Raw genomic sequence first — 20,487 nt, forward strand, 5'->3', positions numbered from 1 at the left:
AAAGCACCATTTTCTTCAAGGGATGGAATTCTAATTGAGATGCTGAGTGTAATTGTTCAGCACAGCAACGGTTCAGTGCCCAAGAGATGCAGTGAAGGGAAAAAGATCAAAGATCAGCCTTTAGTGGAGCTAAGAAAATTGAGTCCCAGCCTCACAGACAAGGTGAAGCTGATGCAAAGGAAGCCCACCCTGGAAGGTACATTTTAAAAACCTTTTCATTCCTCCACAGGGATCTGTGTGCAGAGTAAGTGCAGTAATTCAGGATGATTGCACAACCTCTCTTTGCCCTATTTCTATGTATGAACAAGAATTCTCATCTCCTGACCACTCTGCTCTGGTGGAAAGCACATTCAATCCTCCAAGACAAAGAAATAAGGCAGAACCTCTTAATATTTCATTTTCACATTTACCTGCCTGGAATTCCTCACTGAAGACTGTGACACCTATTCATTTCACTGCTGGCAACTGGAACTTCTTCCAAAGTATCATCAGAGTGTTTTATTTACTTTGCTAACACTCCTAAGTAAGTTTTCATTTCCCTTGGAACATTTCCAGTGAAAATGGGATTAAGAAGTAAAGCAACATCGTGTCCACTCAAGGTGTAGGAGCTGCTACTACTGGCAGCTCTGAATGAAAGAACTTTACAAGTCTTGGCTTTTCTTAGGAGAACTTGGATGTTAGGATATATAAATGCTGGTGTCCCAGAAAGAGATCTTTACAAGTTCTTATATGAATCAGCAAGGAAACTTGGAATTATCCACTAATAAGAGGGAATGATTCATACAAAGCCCTGGGCAGCTATTGGGTGGCACTGGCATCTCAGAATACAAGTGTGCCCACACGTCTGAGAGATCCATGGACTTCTGTCAGCACACCTGAAGTCCTTTCCCTCATGAAGCAACACATCTTAAGTAAGGGAGAGGAAAAAGAGGGGAGGAAAAAGTGGCAGCAAGAGACTGAACTACTTGAGAGCCATTTTGGGTGGGTAATTACTCTGATTTAGTTACATACAATGTATTATTTCCAGAAGAGAAGCTGATTTACTAGAAAAACCTCTCCTGATTGACTCCTATTGTGCTTTACATCCTTACACAAAACATTAACAGGACAGAATCATGAGGAACAGTCGAGTGTACCCTTGAACAGGCAGTGTCACACAAACATCTGATACAGATGTCACAAACCTACTTGAGCTTCAAGGTGTGCCCAAGCTCCCAGGCAGGAAAATGCTTCATCACTCTCCCTTCCCTCTGTTTAAAGCTATATAATCAAACTACTCAAATTAGTCAGAATACAGTAAACTTCTTTTATGAAGCTTTCTATCAGAGCATGGTTAAAGGCTGAGCACAGTGACCTGAATTTGACTTCAGTGACTTGTCTGTGTGAAAGACCAAGAGTGGACACGTCACCAAGTTTTCAAATCATGTGGTTTGAGAGCCTCCTCTATAACCCCAGCATAAACACAAAGCTGAAATTTTCTAACACCTTGGATTTCAGTATCTGAGCTCTGTGGGAACATCCAAGTCACAGCACACAGCAGTTTCAAAGTGTTTAGTTTCTAAATAACACACAATAAAGCAGGTATGATGTCAGGTCACATGCCAAGTGGATGTTTACTTGAACTGACATGGGTGGGTTTTAAATTCTCTTGACTAACCTTGAGACAAGGAAATGAAGTCTTGATGCATATCTAGTACTTGGTGGCAAACACTGTAGTCAGCTCTACCCAAACTTAAAATCCTTTTGCCTTTTCAGAGCTGCACCTTTCAAAAAATCAATGATTTCTATTTCAGCAACTGCATAATTTGTAAATAATGTCAAGGACAGAAGAAATGTTTGAGGAAGTGTTTTTTAATAGCTTGGTTGGTTTTGTTTGCATTTTTTTATTTGTTTTACCTGAGAAAACATTTCATTTGGTTATTAATAGTATTTTTTCACATCTTTCTTTGAAAGAGTCAAACAGAACTAGGCAAATAGCAGAGGTAGGGGGTGAAGGGCTAACAGAATCACACAGAGGCCATGAAACTCCAGCCCAGTTTCACAGTACTGTGTCACTCACACAATTCCAGTCAATAACCAGCAGTTTCATTCACTACACTGGCAATTATAGCAATTATAACGAGGTAACAAACCCAGCACAAGTACCCAAAATGTGTGAGAAATAAATAAAAGGATTCAGAAGATTCACATTAAAAAAAAAAAAAAAAACCAAAAAAACAAGTTCAGATCAAGATGAAGGAAATTACTAAATTAGTAAATGACAGCTGCAAGGCACTGGCAAAGAAACCCCAAATCCCAGAATTCTGAAGACATGGAGGCAATAAGGCACTTCACTTTGCCTACAGCTTATACAAAAAAACAGAACACGAGCTCAGTGTCACAAAAAACTGTTCCCACCACCAGACAAACCACGACAAGACCATTTTGTTCCAACTTAATAAAAGCTCTCCTCAATCAACACCTGCTTTGCCAGGTAACCCATCCTCCACTAAAGGCTCCTGTCAGTTCCATCACTGACTATTCCCACAGGGGCTCTGGCAACCTGGAATTACACACAGAGCTACAGGAGGCTGTAATTTTGTGAGACAAAAAACATTTCCTGGTGCTTCACTGCAGGGAAGGACAATTCTTCCAACACTGAATATTTGAACACAAACCTTTACACTTCCAGAAACGTTTATATCCCATTACAAAAAGGGTGATTCTGACTTCTTTGACATTACATAAACTTTTGCCACTTTCATAAATTATGGTGTGTGACACTATGATTAGTGTGTGTAATCCTATGTAATTAAGTTTCTCAGCACTTGTATTTTCAAGCAACAAGTGAAAGAGCTCTCATGACAGAAATGGAGATTGTCAGAAGAACCAAGGTGGATTAAAAAGCTGTTAGAACAAAAATGTAAGGTGAAAAAGCAAGCTGGAAAGAACCTGCTAACAGAATTACCTGAGCTCACCTAATTAGTAAGTTTGACAAGTCAGCAGGCACATGAGGGGGAATATGCAAGTCTGGAAAGCCTCATGCAGACAAAGGATTCAGACATCCCACAGAAATCCAAATGGCACTGATGTGGTGAACACTCTGGAACTGTATTCCAACCCTGCCAGCCCTAAGTCACTCACACAAAAGTCTCTGAACTGGGCATTAGTCAGATGATGAGACTAAAGAGAAAACACTGACCTCCCTGTAATTACACAGCTCTGATATCCCTGAAAAATACCAGGTTATCCTACCAGGAAAAGGGCAGCTGCTCCACACAGAACCTGGGAATTGGGATCACTGCTGCAAGCCCTGTCACCAGCTCAGGAAAGGAAACCCAAATCCCAACAAGGGCACAATCAGGAAAAATAGGATGGTTGTGACCTCTGCAGTCACTGACTCAAACAGCTCAGCAAGGCAGTTACGGAGTTATGTAATTATTCCTTATAGATACAGGAGGATAGGAAAAGGCTTTTAACAAAAATCAGGGAAAAAAGAACTGGCAACTGACTGCCTGTGGGTCCAAGCATTATCTTCAGGCACAGAAGCTCTCTGTGTCCAACAACACAATCATGAGCACTGCCCTGCTGGCCTAGAAAGTTGTGATGCTGCACCTGACTGATTCAGACATTTCTGTTCCCATGTTCTCAGCACAGACATCTCCTGACAAATAATGACAGTGCAGACAAACTGGAAAGTGAATTATGCCTGTAAAAATCCACTGAGTCTTACAGACACTGAAACAACACACAAGAGAAAGGTAATCCATCAGAGATTCATTTCTAAATTGACACATATTTTATATTTCTGTTTTATCTCCCCTGAAACTGGAAAAGCACTTAACTGCAAACCAGCTAGGAGTAATATAAATGAACTTCACATAATATGGCATGACTGAAATCCTGAAGTGCAATATTTAGCAGATGTCACCTAACGTTAGTTGCCATGGAGAGCATGAATTAGGCCACCCAAGCACTAAATAAAGAAACAGCCATGAACACCCTACGCTATGGAACTGGCTCCACTCTATAAATAAAATTCTGGATCACTTTTTGTACAGTTCTGAGAGCAACCCACGAAGGATGCCAGCACAACTCATCCCCCCAGCAAGGAGGTGGCTTCATCTGCCCAGTGTGACCTGCAAACATGCAGCTCCCTGTTCTGCTGAGCTGGTCCATGAACTCAGTAACACCTGAGAGGAAGGCAGGAGTTGAGTTTCCCCTGCAAAAGTCAGGAGTTGCAGCTCAGTGAGAAGGTGAACCATTAATCCACAGTAGGGACAGCAAACACCACTGAGGAAGAGAATATTCTAGTATTGTGTCAGCTGATCATTTGTTTCAATCAGGAGTAACACTGACCTCAAACTACAAAAACTGAGTTAATGCAAAGAGGAAAAAATTCTAACTTTGGTCTCTCTTGGATGCCTTGACAAAATCCACAAAGACCAACTAATACAAGAGTTTAGATGGGTGGAAAACAGGAAATAAATTTTATTTACATGTATTTATTTTCTTAATAAAAGAACCATAGGTATACATTTGAAATAGTATCTTCCATTTTATTTAGAAGCACAAGAAGAGGCTTCCAGTTACCCATCAATATGCAGACTAACTAATAACAAAGTTAATTAATAGTAGGACATACTGATAGAACCTTTTTGTTTTTCCTGGAGTGGGGTTAGTGGACGTTTCCCACATGGTGGTTTGGGTTTTTTGGTGGTTGGTTGGGGGTTTATGCTGCAGGAAGTTACTGAGAAAACAGTTAAAAATGCAGGTGTTTGAGAGGTGTGTTTACAGCTTTTTAAGCCCTGCTAAAAATCAACATTTTGAGTGCTTAAGGCAAACTTGGTTGTGGTAACTCTTGGATTACCAACCTTGACCACATTTTTCCATCACAGGTAGTATTTAATGAAGATGTATAAGGGCACATTCTGTTGTTAATAATTAGTCAGCAACATGGCAGCAATCAACCAGAAGCACAAATATTGTAGATAACTTTTTTTCCAGAAAACTCAACTCAATTGAGAATTTCTCTCTGAATTTCTCAACATCAAAATATTTACAAGTGCTGCACTGAAAATCTCAGAAATGTGGAGACTGACTTATTCAGTTTGCAAGGGAACTTTGCAGAAAAAAAAAAAAAAACAACAAAAGTCAGTTTGCAAGGGAACTTTGCAAAAAAAAAAAAAAAACCCAAAACCCACTCACAAACCACTAAGTCAGTAAAACTTTTTGTTTTTAATTTACAAATAGCTGATCTTCATCAAGGATACAACCAATAGCTGATGAGCACCATAAATGGCAAAAAAACCAAGAGCTGCTGTCCCAGGTAATTTGAATCATTGCTTTTGTGAATAAAGCTTTACCAGAGTTATGCTGTGGACAAACACCCAAAAATCAAACACACCGTGCTGCATTCCTCCAAGGCAGCACCAGGAATTGGGGAATAAAGGTGGATAGTCCCAACTAATAGGATCAGTGCCCAGTTAACAAGATTACAGCTCAAAATGCTTTGTCACTGAAAAAGAGAGGAAAAAAAGCAAAGGGCAGCTGATGAGGGAGAACAATGAGAATAAGCCCAGCAGAATGCTGGGGCCTGGCCATGGTGTCCTAAGGGCACAGCAGACTGTCACAAAGTTAAGCTTGGTTCAAGAGTCTTTTGGGAAAAATTAAACTAATAATTAAGCAAAATTTGAACATCAAGAATAAAACATATCTTTTTTGAGTATTAATGAAGGTTTTGTGAAATTTAAGGGTTAATTTCAGAAACTTTGCTGCTCTTTGGGAAACAATAAGCAGCAAATTTAAAGAGCTAAAGTGGTTTAGAACATTCAGAGAATAAAATTTCCAATTCATTCACGCCAATCTCATTTTTTTTTCTATTTTCTGTACAAACATGTTCTATTACAGTGGAATTAAGCACCAAGGCCCCTTGTTAAACTTGACAGGTAGAAGGCTCACTGTTGACCCCACAGAAATAATAAACTTTTAACCCAAGAACTGAGAATTTTGCTCATTAGTTTCTTACAATGAGCCAGAAAGTCCCTCAAATCAACCTTAAAGGCTGCAAAAAGTATTGTTTGGTTCTAGGTAACTTCAGTGACACTCTAGACACATGTTCCTGCAATTCTAAGGTGCAATCACATCTAAAGGAGTCCCAATGAATGAGCAACCCAGACCTCATTTATTATCTCAGCTCTGTGAGTCACAGAACCACAGCAGAGACCACTTGAGTGAGGTAGAGTCACATCATGCAACTGCCAGGAAGTTGATCTTGGCCAGTGCATCACTTAAATAGGTGAAAAACAGAGGAAAAGTCCATCACTCCCAAATGAGGAACACAAATTCTCGTGTTGATGTGTCCAAGATGTGGACTGAGTTTTATAAAGCATGGCAATGGGGAAATTTTGGCATGATTCCTTCCTTTCCTATCAAATTCTTGTGCTGCTGCTGTTTAAAGGTGTCACATTACAGAAATTTTACCAAATGTATTGACTTTCCTTCAACTTGTGAATACACTGAGCCAGGAACAGCTTATTCCCATGTGACAGCATATTATTATAACACAATGGTGGCAATGGATTATCAGTGACACATGCAAAGTGACCTAAGTATTGACTTGGATTCAGAGCACCACGGATTCTACTTCTGCTAAACACAGAACATTTTAATATTTGTCACAAGAACCGTGCTGGTCCCCTATTCAGCTTCCTCTTAAAAGAAAATAAACCTAAGAATGCTGGTTTAGATTTTCTCAAGCATCACCAAACCAATGCCAGCAGCCCAGAGAAACCTCTCAGGGAGCATCTGGCACATAAAAATAGATTTACAATTAATGTTGCTTCTGAAAAGAAAAAGAGTATTTCCAAAAAGACACTTTTCTAGAAAAATACTAAAAAGATGAACGTTGTGAGAACCTGAAAGGAGTGACTGACAGCCTTTAGCACAATGAGTCTATGAATCAGTTTGGTGAGCATTGCCTCATTTATCCATTCTCAATTTTTTTGGACCTTGTATTATTTTTAGGGGGTACAAGAATACGAAATACAGAGGACAGCTGTAGTTGAAGCTAGAGGCAAGTTTCTCAGCATACAAGGTATCAGTATTTCCCAGGGCATTTTAACCAAATACAAGAAATGAAACAGTATCTCAGTGGAAAAGCCAAAAATTTGCAACTTGGCCTCATTATAGCACCACTCACCCATTTACTTTTCAAAAAAGTAGTTCAAGAATGCCTGCTTTTCCAGTTCTGTGATGAAACACCTGATATCTGCTTGCTCTGGCTGTTTTCCCAGTTATCCCTGTTTTAGCATGCAACTACACCGTGAAAGCTTTCCAAAATGCAATTCCTGTTCTTTCAGTTGTGAAATAAAGGCAGCCACATTTGAGAAAAGAAAGAAACTGTATTCTCAAAGAAAGACTGCATCTGTTTTCACACCAGCAACTCTGTTGAAGCTGCAAGTATTTAATTCAGGTATGTTGATTGTGTCCCTGCAAAAGGCTGGAGTGAATGAGGACAGATGGCCAGGACAACACTGTCTCCTCCAGCTCACATTCAGGATCAGAGCCAGTTGTGTTTGGGGGGAAGGAGGAGGGAGCTATTAACCTCAGAAATGCAGATTTGTACTAGGCTTTGTCCAAATTAATACAGAATCTGGGCTATGTCATCGTGAGAACTTTAAAACAGACCCTAAATGTCACTATTCATCGTGTACAAAGTCAGGAAGGGTTAAATTAAATGGAATCCACGGTTTGACACAGAACTTAAACTAAAATAGATTGTGCAGCTCAAGGAACAAAAATCCTCTAGGCCATTGTGTCAAGGAAAAAAAAATTACTAACTTTAAAAACAATTATTAACAAAGTTTCAAAAAAAGGAACAACTTGTAAAAAGTCTCCCTGGAGAAAAGTGAACTTTCATGTAACTCTTTGACTCCCAGATTCCGGAGCTGGGCACTACCCCAGGGTAACACCTCGATAACCCCAGGAGGAATAACCCCTCCAGGGGTCCTGCACCAGCGATTTTCTGCCAGATCAGGAAATTCTGAAACCCTGCCGAAAGTTTCGGTTGGAATACGAAGCGAGGAGCCGCATAATGAGGAACTGGGAGGGATTAATCCCCACGGAAAGGCTGGTGACGCATCTGTTGCGGGCAGCAGAAAGGAGCCGCTGCCATTTCATTCCTGCTCCAGGTTCTCCGCAGTCTCAAGGCTGGCGGCTCATAACTATGAAAGGAAAAAGGCACAAGCCCGAGCACGTCCCTTGTCCCACCAGGAGAAGGGGGAGGGTTAATCACGTCCAGCCGCCATTTTCTGAGCGGAGCAGGAAGACATGTTGAAAAAAAAAAAAAAAAAAAAGAGAGAGAGAGAGAGGCAACAAAAGAAAGCAGCCATTTCCAGGGCCGGCTCCCAACTCTCTGCCTCTCGGAGAAACAGCCTCCTCACACTTTGTTCTAATGGCCACGAGGATTTCTCACTGGGTGTCTCGCTCTCCATACAGCCAGCAGGCCTGCCAGAGGAACCCAGCGAGTTGGAGAGCTTGGAATGGAGCATTTCCCCCTTTAACACCCCCAATCCTGCACGGATAAATTTCTTTCCATGGCAGTGCCCTGCCTCACACTACAAAGTCTAAAACAACTGCCAATATACAGTAATAAGCATGACAAAAAAAGTCATGCCAGCCACACAGAAAGGCCACTGGCACACACGGCTGAGTCCTACCGTATATGTGGGATGCCAACTCCTCCCTGCAGGATCTTGTACAGTTTGCTTTCATAGAGCAGCTGGGGGTGCCGAGCCTTCTGAGACTCCAACTTCACAGCAACTTCCTGCAGTGAGAGGGAACAAGGAGTCAGGGCAGAGCGTCCACCGAGCTTTAAGGGGCACAGCACTTCCACATCCCCCACACACCCCCGATGCCAACGCTTTCGGGTATATATTTATTTATTTCCCAGCTCGACGTGCTGCATTTTGTGGCGTCTTCCGATAAAATCCACATCGCGGTGATTTGTACATCAATATCCATCCCGGGTCATGCATTTGAGCTAGAGATGTGGAGTCTTCAGAACCACTTAAGTGAGGAAGAACATACGTGGGTGTTTCTTCTTTACAGCTCAGAGCCGTGAGGGGGAGGAAGAAAAGAAAAAAAAAAAAACCCAAAGGAAAAGCTGGAAAAACAGGGGGATCTTCTTTGTTTCTATTAGTGTTGATGAAACGAGATACAAAGTGTTCCCCAGCCGAGGCAGAGGAGGAGATGAATGGCGGGCGAGGGACGACGACTTTGGCCACTCACAAAACACAAATACGTGTAAATGTCTTTTCCCACAATGGTTTTCGCCTCTTTTCTCCTCTCCCAAGTGCTGGGTGGGGGAACCCGCGATCGCAGGGCTCTGCTGTGGAAGGGGCACCGAGGAAGAACCTCGCTGGGGAGGGGGGGATGAAAACCCTCGGGGAAAAGAGGGAGAATGAAGCCCCTCGTAGACGGGAAAGAGGAAGAAAGGAAGACCCTCGGGGGAAGGAAAAGCCCACCCCGGGGACACGGAGAGCACAGCCGGGCGCAGGTGGGGCTCGGAGCGGCGGTGGCTGGTGCCCGGCTGCCCCCGGGGAGCTGAGGGGGGAGTGCGAGCGGCCCTTACCTCCCCGTTGGTGATGTTGATCGCCAAATAGATGTCCCCGAAGGAGCCCGAGCCGATCTTCCGCACCAGCTTGTATTTGCCTCCGACAATGAACTCGGCCTTGGAGCCGCTGCTGCTCGCCATGGCGAGGGGCGGCTCTCGGGCCCTCCCGGCCGGCTCGGCGGGATAACGAGGGCTCTACGGCAGCCCCCGAGGAGGGGAAAGGGGCTGGAGGGGGGAGAGCGGCGCAACCAAGGACGGTCCCCGCGCTCAGCTCCAGCCGGGGCCCTCGGGCGGGCGCCCCCCCCTGCGCGGCTCTGCGCCGCTCCCCGGCTCTCGGCGCGCTCCAGAAACAGGAGAAGCGGCCCCCGAGATGCTTGTGAGAGCAAGGGAGGGGAAAGGGGGGGGACTCGCGGGGTCGCGGCGGCCGCCGGCCGCTCACTCGGCCGCCGCCGCCATCTTGTGCCTGAGCCGCCGCCGCCGACACAAAATGCCCCCGGCGCGCGGCCGCCGCTTCTTCACCGCGCGGGGCGCGCTGGGAGCGGGGCGGGGCGCTGCCGCGATAGCCACGCCCCCTCGCCACACTGCGCCAATCACTGTCTTCAACCGGCGCCCCGCCCTCCAGCTGGGGGCGGTGATTGGGTGCTCTGCGAGAGTACGCATGCGTACAGAGCCACTCCGGCAGTCCGGGCGGAAGAGGGCGGGGAAAGCGGACGTGCCCTCACTCGCTCTTAAAGGGGCAGGGGCCCGCAGCGGGCGAGGGGTGGTTGGGGGTTTCTTTGCGGTGTTCGCGATCCCACACAGCCCCGGGCCCTGAGGCACCGAGGGTCTGCAACAGGAATAGGGGCTGGAGCTGGGTCAGCCAGCACTGAGATGCCACCCCACGTGTGGTGCTGTTGCCAGGCTCTTCTCAAAGCCCAGGCCCCAGCCTGTGTGTACGATAACGGGCTGGTTCATGGATAAATAAATACACAACAACTTCGTTCCATGGAGGTGTTTAAGGAAAGGCTGGATGGGGCACTCAGTGCTTTGGTCTGGGTTGCAAGGTGGGGATTGGTCACAGGTGGGACTCGGTGATCAGGGAGATCTTTTTGAACCCGAACCATTCTGGCATGTTGAGATTCTTTCCATGACTGTGGCAAAGCCCTGGCACTGCTGCCCAGGGCTGCTGTGGAGCCTCTCACTCTGGAGACATCCCAAACCCACCTGGATGCATCCCCGTGCCCCCTGTTCCTGGACCAGCTCCAAATAAATCTGTGATTCTCTGAAATCCACAACCTCCTTTTCCCAGTATCCGTGGGGGAATCCTGGGGCCGAGCTGTTCCTGTGCATGCACACCGTGCTCCATCACCCTTCCCTGCCCCTCGGCCCCTCACACCGTGCTCCATCATCCTTCCCTGCTCCATAACTCTCCCTCAGCCCCTCACACCGTGCTCCATCTCCCTTTCCTGCAGCCTCAGCCCCTCACACCGTGCTCCATCACCCTTCCCTGCTCCTCAGCTCACCCTCTGCCCCTCACACCGTGCTCCATCATCTTTCCCTGCTCCTCAGCCCCTCACACCGTGCTCCATCACCCTTCCATGCCCCTCAGCCCCTCACACCATTCTCCATCACCCTTCCATGCCCCTCAGCCCCTCACACTGTGCTCCATCACCCTTCCCTGCTCCTCAGCCCCTCACACCATTCTCCATCATCCTTCCATGCCCCTCAGCCCCTCACACTGTGCTCCATCACCCTTCCCTGCTCCTCAGCTCGCCCCCAGCCCTCACCCTGGGCCTGTGCCGTGCACGGCAGTGCAGCTCCTGGCTGATCACTCCAGGTGAGGAGCCAGGAGCAGCCCGTGACACCCTGACAAGGACACTGCCAGCAGAACCCCCGTCACAGCCACATCCCTTGTCCCTGCAGTCTCCACCTTCACGTGGCCCCTACAGCCAGCTTTCTCCTGGCCAGGGTCACTGTGACCCAGCAGCTCGTGCTCCAGGGGCTGTTCCTTGCTGTCTGTCACAAGTGACATCTCCTGCGTTGCCCCCTCGCTCTCTCTCTGTGAGTTTTCCCTCTGCAGGAACACCAAACTGTGAATTCCCGGTGACTCATCATCACTCCCTGTCACAGCGGCGTCTTCTGCCGTGCAGGGCTACATTTGGGAAATGATTCAGTCTGCAGGAGAGAGAAAGCTCCTCCAGTAATGTAGCTCATGGAAGTAGAAGGAAAGCCTACTCAGGGTGTCTGCTTTGAAGGCAGGCAGGCAGAAACGGCTTCCCAGCTTGCCTGGTGCACCCAAAGCCATGGAAATAATAAAAATATGGATTTTAAGACCTGTCTATGCATGGATTTTTTTTTAATAGCTGATTGCTTTGGAGAAAAGTGAGATTGAGAGGTCCAGGTTAGGACATATCAGTAGGATATGAAGGTGGAGGTGTTCTCTCAAAGAACAGCATCCACACGATGGAAGAAGCTCTTGAACTCACCATGTTGCTTTCTAGCTTGGTAAAAACACTTTCTGCCTGCACAAGTGCAAAAGAGCCCTGGATTGTGTCCATCTGGCTGTGAGGCAGGAAGGGAAATCTGTGATTTTCCTGAGTTTCTTCCTGTGGTGGACTCAGTGAGCTCCAGATGACTCCACAGTGAGAGACCGGGAGGATTGGAGAGGGAGGATTGGCACTCAGCAGTGCCCTGCATGGCAAATATCATCTCCAAGTTCCCCTTGTGTTTCAGGGAGCTTAAATCCAAGGTTTTACTACAGTTCTCTCTGCGTCTCTGATGAAAAAAATTGAAATGCAAATGACTCAAAATCAGCCAGATGCACCAGAAGGAAAACGATGCTCCGAGAACGAGCTGGCCTCCAACTCATTCCCACCTCGGCTCTGTCAGGGAGCATTTGTGCAGGCAAGAATATCCACACTCTTGTCACTCACAGGGATTGTGGATCTCGTGTGGGGGATCTGGGATGCATCACACACTCCTTCAGGGGGCTGGAGCTTCAAGGGCAAATGAGGTATCTTTGAACATCACAGCCATTCCTGAAAGCAGAGCCCCGTGTCCTCAGGTGCCCCCTGTGATTTGCAGACAGCTCGGGGCTGATGTGCCTCTGTCGCCCTTTGGGGTTGTGTTTAATGGTTGCTCTGAGTGGGATCTGGGCAGTTGGGAGGCGTTTGGCTTGAGTCACGTATCCCTGGAGGAGCTGGAAAAACAGGTCTGGAGCTCCTGGGCCAGGAGAGAACCCCATGCCTGGGTATGCAGGAGAGCAGGATCTGCTGGGCTAGGCAATGCTGCCACCTCCTGCCTGCCGGGGACAGCTCTGTGTCCTGGGGACAGCTCTGTGTCTGGTGAGAACTCCTTGTCCAGGGGACAGCTCCTTGTCCAGGGAATATCTCCATGTCCAGAGATTGGATTTAAAATTCCAATTAAATGGCACTGAAAATGTCAATTAGAAGGAGAATTTCAGGCAGAGCTGACCCCAGGTCTCGCTGCTGCTCATACACAGGGTGGTCTCTCTTCTTCATCTTCTTTCCCTCCTACTCATCCTCTCAGTGCCCAGCTCTGGCAGGTCAGCAGAGCCCCCACGGTCAGCTCAGCTCTCCAAACCTACAGAAAATTTTCCAAATGGTTTCTTCCAGTGCTTTCTCTGGGTTAATGTTCTGCCAGGCTGGTGACCCTGATGGAGCTCCAGGGGGATAGTTCAAGGGTTGTCCCAGGTTGGCAGTGACATGGCAGAACAACAGACAGGAGACGTCAGCTGGAAAACTGAAGGAACATCTCCCACTGCCTGGAAAGGAGCTCTGCAGAAACCAGGAGAGCAGGAGAATCCATGAATTCCCAACCTCCTGTCCATTTTTTTCCCCACATCTTTCAGGGCCACTGAGACAATGAAAACATCTTTGTATCTGTATCACTTGGGAGAGTGAAAGGAATAAATCCTCTCTCTTCGCTTTCCAAAAGGCAGGCCAGAAGTCCTGCTGCATAACCAAGCCTCCAGGGTGAGCAGCCCTCATCTTCAGCCCGAGCTCTGATCTGCTCTCTGAAGTGTTTATTGTCTCACAGAGATGGAGAACCCAAGGCAATTTTACCCCATTTTCCCTGTAAGTCAGCAAAACCCAGGTGGGAACAAAACCAAGACACCACCAATGGGTGTCACCAAGTCCTGGGCTGCCAAAATCACCTCAGATTTGATCACCAGATCAGAATCCCTTTGCTCTTTGCCAGGAGAGCACGTGAGCTTCTGGCACGACTGAGGGCTGTGTGTCAGTCAGATCTGGTCCCAGGTGTGCAGTCCCAGCAGGTCCTGCTCTGGACACCCTCTTTGCCCTGCACCTGCCCACACCTCACACCAGCAGCGTGTCCCTCACACAGGGACCTCTGCCCTCCCTCCTGAGCCCCTGCCTCCAGCTTGGAGCTGACCTCAGCTCATCCTCCACCCAGCTATTTTTAGCAGAGCTTATGGTGTTTGGGAAAAGGGCTGGAGAGGAGCAGCTTGTGCCAGCAGGAACCAAAGCAGCCTTGCTCTGGGCCCCGGTGTGAGGCAGCTCACCTTCGGACGCTCCTGCCCAAGGACAGCTGGCTTTGCCAACCCCTCCTGGCCCTCAGGTGGCTCTTGCAGAGCAGGGTGACGTGGGGCTCCCCAGGACATTGCAGCCTGGCAGGAGAGATCCTGTCCCTCCACATTCCACGGGCAGTGTCCTGCCTGACACCCACCCACGCCAAGGGCACCCAGAGAGGTGCTGCTGGCCACCCCAGCCAGAGCCACTTGTCCCTGCCCTCCTGTGGCTCCCTCCCCTGCACTGGCACAGGGCTGTGGGGAGCCAGCCCAGGGAGCTGCTCCAGGTTGAAAATAACTCTGTTTTTCCGGAACAGTCTGACACTGGCAGCCTTTGCCAGGCTGGATCTCAGTGCAAAGCTTCAATGCCAGTGCTGGCACGAGGCAAGAGGCACCATTATTTTTGGCAAGGGCGCCTGCTTTAAGTGTTTGCATGCAACTCTCAGAAAGTTGTCAGCCCCTGTAGTTACAGCCAGCACAGGAGATGCCTTTTTGCCTCAGCAGGGATGTGAGCAGCCATCAAATGATGGGATTTCATCTCCAGCGCTGCTGCAGGAGAGGACAGCAGGGACAAGGCTGGGACAAGGCTCCCCCACTAATGCCAAACCTTTATATTGACCTCATCGTGTCTCCAGGCAGATCCCAGCACCCACAGCCATCGTGCCTTGCTCAGCCTCCTGCAGGGAAAGGACAGAGCAGGCCCTGGAGATGGGACATAGATTTGGGACAGAGCCCAGAGCAGGCAGGGACAGTGGCACAAATCTGATTCTTGCAGTGCTTGGGTTGAACCAAAGGTGTTTGTGTCCAGGGAGAAGTGTCCAGGAATCAACAGTGTCCCTTCCAAGCTGTAAGAAGTTAGAGGGGAATTCTGCAGCCTGGGATATTTTCAGCTGTTTGGAGAGAGGAATTTTTTTTTTTTTTTTTTTTAAGTACTAGAGGAAAAGGGGGATTTTCAAGTAATTTGGATGATTCACAGGAATGTTGTTACTGCACAGCTGAAGCTCCAGCAATGAACTTGTTCCCTGGAAGACTTCCTGCAAAGTGTGTGGAGCTGAGGCCCAAACTTTCCAGTGATGTCAGGGTTGAAATTGCTTTGAGTGCTTGAGAGGATGCACTGGGAGGTGGGGAAAGAGAGTCTGAAGGAGTCATGGGCCCAAAAAGATGTAAATGGCAGCACAGCTGATTCACTGCATGTCAAGTGCTGTGGAGAAGTCTTCAGCAGCAGCTTCTCTGGTGCTTTTGAATTAATTACCCTGCTGGTGTGCAGAGTTCTGGTATTTGGCAGCCAAGGCACATTTCCTCAGTGGCTGCTTAAATCAGGTTCAAATCACTGAGGTGAGTCTGCTCTAACACAAAATAATTCAGCTGCTGGATGACAGCTGATACACCTGGGAGTAAATCATCCTCCTAAGTGCAATTTCTTGAACCGTTTTAGGGAACATGGGTTTATACAAGTCGTGTGCTGTGGTTTAGGATGCCAGGAAGGATAAGAGGAACAAAAGCAGCTGGTGCAGCCTGAGCTGGTCCCATGCAGGCTCTGGCTGTGCTTGCTGGACATTGCTGCTCCCCAGTGGCAGGAGCCAGCTGAGCACAGTCTGTCCCAGTGGCCCCATCACCCTTTTTTTGGGGTGCTCTGGATCTCTTTACACATTGGGCAAGAAATTACATGGAGCAGGAGCTGAGGCTGAGTTTCCCTGTCAGGACATCACAGTCCCTTCTGGTTGTTTTTGGTTTTTTTTAAGCAAGCTCCTTCCTGCCTGAACATCTTCTCTACTCAATGGGTGAGCTTTTCAGGTCATTCAAAAGCTGATGCTTGCTGAGATTAAAAAAAGCCCAACAATGAGCTGAGAGATGCTGTTTGATTATGCCTGAATTTTTTTTCTCTCCCCTCCTCCAAAGATCATCACGAGCTCCGGTTCATTTGCGTTTGGGAAGAGCACAGGGTGGAAAGTGCCAGATAAGGGGAAAGACTCATCACATGTTATTGTCAGCAGAGCACTGGAAATATCACTAATGAATCCATCAGCCCCTTGATGCACAAGGCCCTGCCCTACAACCCCTGGAGCAGCAGCCAGGACAGGTGGCTCCTTCAGGGCCTGAGGAGCAGAACAAGCAGATGAAGAGGGAACGGGCTGTCCTGCCTGGATACACTTGGGAACGAGCTCTGCCAAGGGCTCCTTCACTGCTGGGCCCCCAGTGAATTTTGGCTCTAATGAGCAGCAGCTCGGCACAGAGCAGGGTTTGCAGTCTTGCCCGTGTTGGACACTCCAGCCTGTATTTAGGCACACCAGGAGTGGCTCTGTGGGGTCTCATGGGCACCAGTTGGGGACATCCAATTTCAGCCCTAGAGCTGGGTGGCTCTGTGGGCACAGCTGGGCAGGGGCTCTGTGACACAGGGCAGCTTGTGGGCTGACCTGCTGCTCAGGGGGCAGCCCTGGGAAGCAGCTTGGTGCCTTGAAGAGCAGGGTGCTCCACAAACACCCAAAATGCAAACCTGGGAGCAGCAGGGGCCAAGGATGAACCTCCCTTCTGCTCTGCACCGACTGCAGCTCAGCACACACGGCACAGGCTCCCTCTGCATCATCCTCTGCTGAGGGGGAGCACATCCTGGCAGGGACTGGTCCCTGCTGCAGAGCTGGAGGGACCAGATTTGGCTGCAGAGTGGCTTCATGATGGGAGCACAGCTCTCCTGGTCACTGGCCTGTGCCTGGTCTCCTTGGCACTGAGACTGGCTGAAAATACAGACAGAATTATTTGTCACTGCCTGAGCTCTCATTGCCACACTCCTTCCTGAGCAGCTCCTGTGGGTCTGTGAGGTGGTGGCTGATGCCTGGCACAGAAATGTCACCCAGCCAGGACACCTCACCCCATTATAGTGCTGCTGGCCCAGTCCAAACCCCACCAGTACCTGCGGAGCAGACCAAAATCTCATGTGACTCAGCCCCAGGACTCATCACCTCTCAGGATCCTGACTGAGGCAAGTCCCCATGCTGTCCCAAGGTCTCCTGTGACCCTGCCTCCAGAGGGACACAGAGTGTCCCCAGAATGTGTGGTGACTGAACAATGTTCCCCCACAGCAAGCCCATGTTCCTGGGCTGGTGGAGCTACACTCTTGGGACTGGGATCCCACCTGCCTTCTCTTGAGGAGACTTTTCACTTTGAAACTTCTCAAGAAAATTCTGACATGTGGCACTTGCCTCCCCTGTGCAGAGAGACAAAAAAAGCCTCAGTCCAGAAGGGAAGGAAGGAAGGAAGGAGTGCTCAGTGTTCACACAGGGTGAACAAGCCTCGGGGTGCAGCACGTGCCAGCATTCCTCGGGTGAGGAAGTGGTGTGCCATGTTCCCAGGAAGCTCCTGATCTCTGGCTCCATCTCAGGACAGCACGTCAGAGCCATGGGACAGCTCAGCCATACTCTGGCTCTAGCTGTGGCCCACAGCAGATGTTTGAAGTGTTCTTGCCCCAAGAATATCCCCTGAGCTCCCCCCAGACCTCCAGCCTTAAGGAAGAGGAGGTGGTTCTTTGTCTTTAATAACCCAAAGGATTTTTCTTCCATGAATTCATCCAGTTCCTGTTTAAATGCTTTGCATCTGTCACATCCTGTGGCGGGGAGCTCCATGGTTTAACTACGCATTGCACCAAGAACCACTTCCTTTTCCTTGTCCCAAACTTCCCTCCAGGTAGTTTCGTTTGGAGCCTGTACTCCTGCAGGGGCAGAGCTGGTGAGTAATCACCCTCCCTGCCCTCACACGCCTCCCAAGGCAGGGCACATCTGCATCACACCCCTTCTCCTGCCCACGGTGCCATTCCTCATGCAGAGGCTGCTGCAGAGCTTGGGGTATCCCTGCTTCCCTTCCCTGAGCCTCTTCCACACCCCTCTGGAGGCAAGGAAGCGGGAGAGCTGCAGGCAGCATCCTCAGCGTGGGCACATCCCCAGCTCACACAGTGCCAGTGCTTCCTTTCTCATCCTCTGCTTCTTCCCTGCTCATTTCCAACAGTCGATTTTCTGCTTTCTCTGCTCCAGGCGTTTTGAAATCATCATTTAGCACAAACCCCAAGTTTCCCTTCCTGAGAAGAGATGCACCACTCAGAGTCTATCACTGGGCTACCAGTGTTAGGACTGGTTTTTATATGTTTTCCCTGTCCTTTCCTGAGTTCCCTTGGCTGTCCCCTGCTCAGGGACATGGACCAGCAGTTCCAAAGAGCTCGGTGCTCATGTCAAACACAGTCACTTTGCTGGCCCTGCTCTTTCCCAGATAATTTGTGGACAAACTCAGTGGCTCCTCACAGGTAACATCCCCTAGCTGTGAAAACAAACCCTTTATTTCAGCCCTTCCTTTCCTGCTTGTAACAACTGCTCTGCCTGGCAGGTTTTTCCTCTGTCCTTCCCCTGTCCCTGAGGGGCTCTGCTGGGAGGCCTGGCTGGACATCTCACAATCCAGCTTTCCTTCCCCATCCCTGCAGGATGGTCCCTGATCCCCTTTGGCCCAGAGCAGGAGCCTGGCAGAGGGTGTCAGGGCTGGTGGCTCTCACCAGCATGGCCTGGGGAGGAGCTGGGGCGTGGGCTGGTGAGTCAGGGCAGCTGCAAGAGCTGGAATCTCATTAATAATGGAGACTCATTAATAATGGACACGTTCTTCTGACACTGCAGCCACCCTGTGGCTGGAGGGAGGAGGTGAAGCAATGGCTGCTGACACACAGGGGAGCTCTGCTTTCAGCAGAAGCAGTGGACAGGCAGAGTAACCTTGGACAGGCACTGCCACTTTGGCAGGAAGCTCCACAAGGCCAGAGCTGGGCTAACCCCACAGGTATGGGGGATTCTGAGCTGTACCTGGCACCCAGGCTGAGCTGGCAGACCTCAGTGCCAACACAACTGGGATTCCTGGCTGCCATTTTATATTCCATGGCATGAGCTGCTGGGGTTTTTCCACAACAGACTCCTCTTCAATAAAACATCCTCCCTGCTCTGATGTGACGTGGTGGGGAGAGGAGGATGTGTGGGAACACCATGAGCTGGCCCTGCAGCCTCTCTGCTGCTCCTGCTCCAGGCACCTCTGGAGCTTTCCTTCCACCTACCGCTTCTCATCCTTTCTGGCTTTGTTCAGCCCCATCTCCCTGCTTTCTCAGCCTTGGCACCTGGCAGCCCCACCAGTCCCAGCTCTCTGAAGCCTCTGGTGATCATTTCTCCCAAAATGAAGGGGGACCCAGGCATTAGGCTGCTCCCACGAAAAAGCTCTTGGTCATGAACTTCCCTGGGCTGTAGCACAAAGCTCAGGGCTGCCCAGCCCTGCCCTCCTTCCCAGCAGAGCCTGGAGCTGGTGACCTGCCAGGTCTTTGCTTTAGGTGTCCTCACCGTGCTGTGAGCCCAGCTGAGCCCCCTGGGCTGGGTTTCTGCCCTCAGAAGTGAAACAAGCACCCAGTGGCTCTCTCAAGGGGCACCTGTTACACTTGTCTGTGGCAGAGACACGAGCCCTGTCATGGCACAGCCATTCCTGGGTGCACCAGTGGGCAAAGGGATGGGGAGGTTGCCCAGGGACTGGCTCAGCAGTTTGAAGGGGCTCTTGCCTCCCTGCCACCCCCCTTTCTCTCTGAAGCAAGAGAAGTCAGCTCCTGCAGCTCCTCCTGCACGGGCAGCAGCTGCTGCTCTGGCTCCAGAACAACCACTCCTGCAGGAATTTGCCTGGAGGAGCTGGTGGGACTCCAGAGGTGTCTGATCCCAAAGCAGAAGGTGACTCTCGAGGGGATGTGCCTCCCCTTGGCTTCTCACTCCCTCGCCTTGCGCAGGAGAGCAGCAGCACCCGGGGTGGCTGCGGGCAGGGGGTGCCCGGGGTGCCCGGGTGTGTGGGGTGCCCACAGGGAGGAGGAGGAGGAGCTCACGTGGAGTTCCAGCTCCATGGGTGGGTGGTTGTGATGACGCAGCAGGAGCAGAAATCCTACAAAGTCAGGCAGGGAGGAGATCAGTATTGGATCAGTGGAAATGAGTAATCAGCAGAAACCACCAGAATTTTCTGAGCTCTTCTTACTTTTCTCACATCTTGTTACCTCCTTGCTGCAGGCAGAAGGTCCTCAGTGGGTGCCCTGTGGGATGTTTTGGGCAAGGAGTGTTGTCACTGGCACTGCCCCGTGGTGGGTTGTAGGTGGCCTTTTGTGGGGCTGGACTGGCCTGGGGACATCTGTCCTTCCTGCCAGAGCTGCAGGATGCTGCAGACACCTCCATCTCTGCCTGCATTCCAGCCCAGGTGCCCATGGACATCTGTCCTTCCTGCCAGAGCTGCAGGATGCTGCAGACACCTCCATCTCTGCCTGCATTCCAGCCCAGGTGCCCATGGACATCTGTCCTTCCTGCCAGAGCTGCAGGATGCT

General features: G+C 49.5%; 1 protein-coding gene across 5 annotated transcripts in view; it reads right to left on the reverse strand.

The window, feature by feature from the left end:
- CSNK1A1 (casein kinase 1 alpha 1) overlaps positions 1-10,113 on the reverse strand; it is a 32,401-nt gene extending 22,288 nt beyond the window's left edge. For all 5 annotated transcript variants that reach the window (XM_041489864.1, XM_041489863.1, XM_041489862.1 and 2 more), the window contains exons 1-2: positions 9,614-10,113; positions 8,700-8,806 (exon numbers count right to left, since the gene is read on the reverse strand). In XM_041489864.1, the coding sequence (XP_041345798.1) occupies positions 8,700-8,806; positions 9,614-9,736 (230 nt within the window). In that variant the 5' untranslated portion in view covers positions 9,737-10,113. The remainder of the gene's footprint in view (positions 1-8,699; positions 8,807-9,613) is intronic.
- Between the last annotated feature and the right edge of the window lie 10,374 nt (positions 10,114-20,487).

The sequence above is a fragment of the Pyrgilauda ruficollis genome, unplaced genomic scaffold (assembly GCF_017590135.1).
Source record: "Pyrgilauda ruficollis isolate IOZ18807 unplaced genomic scaffold, ASM1759013v1 scaffold97, whole genome shotgun sequence".
In the NCBI taxonomy this organism is placed as follows: Eukaryota; Metazoa; Chordata; class Aves; order Passeriformes; family Passeridae; genus Pyrgilauda; species Pyrgilauda ruficollis.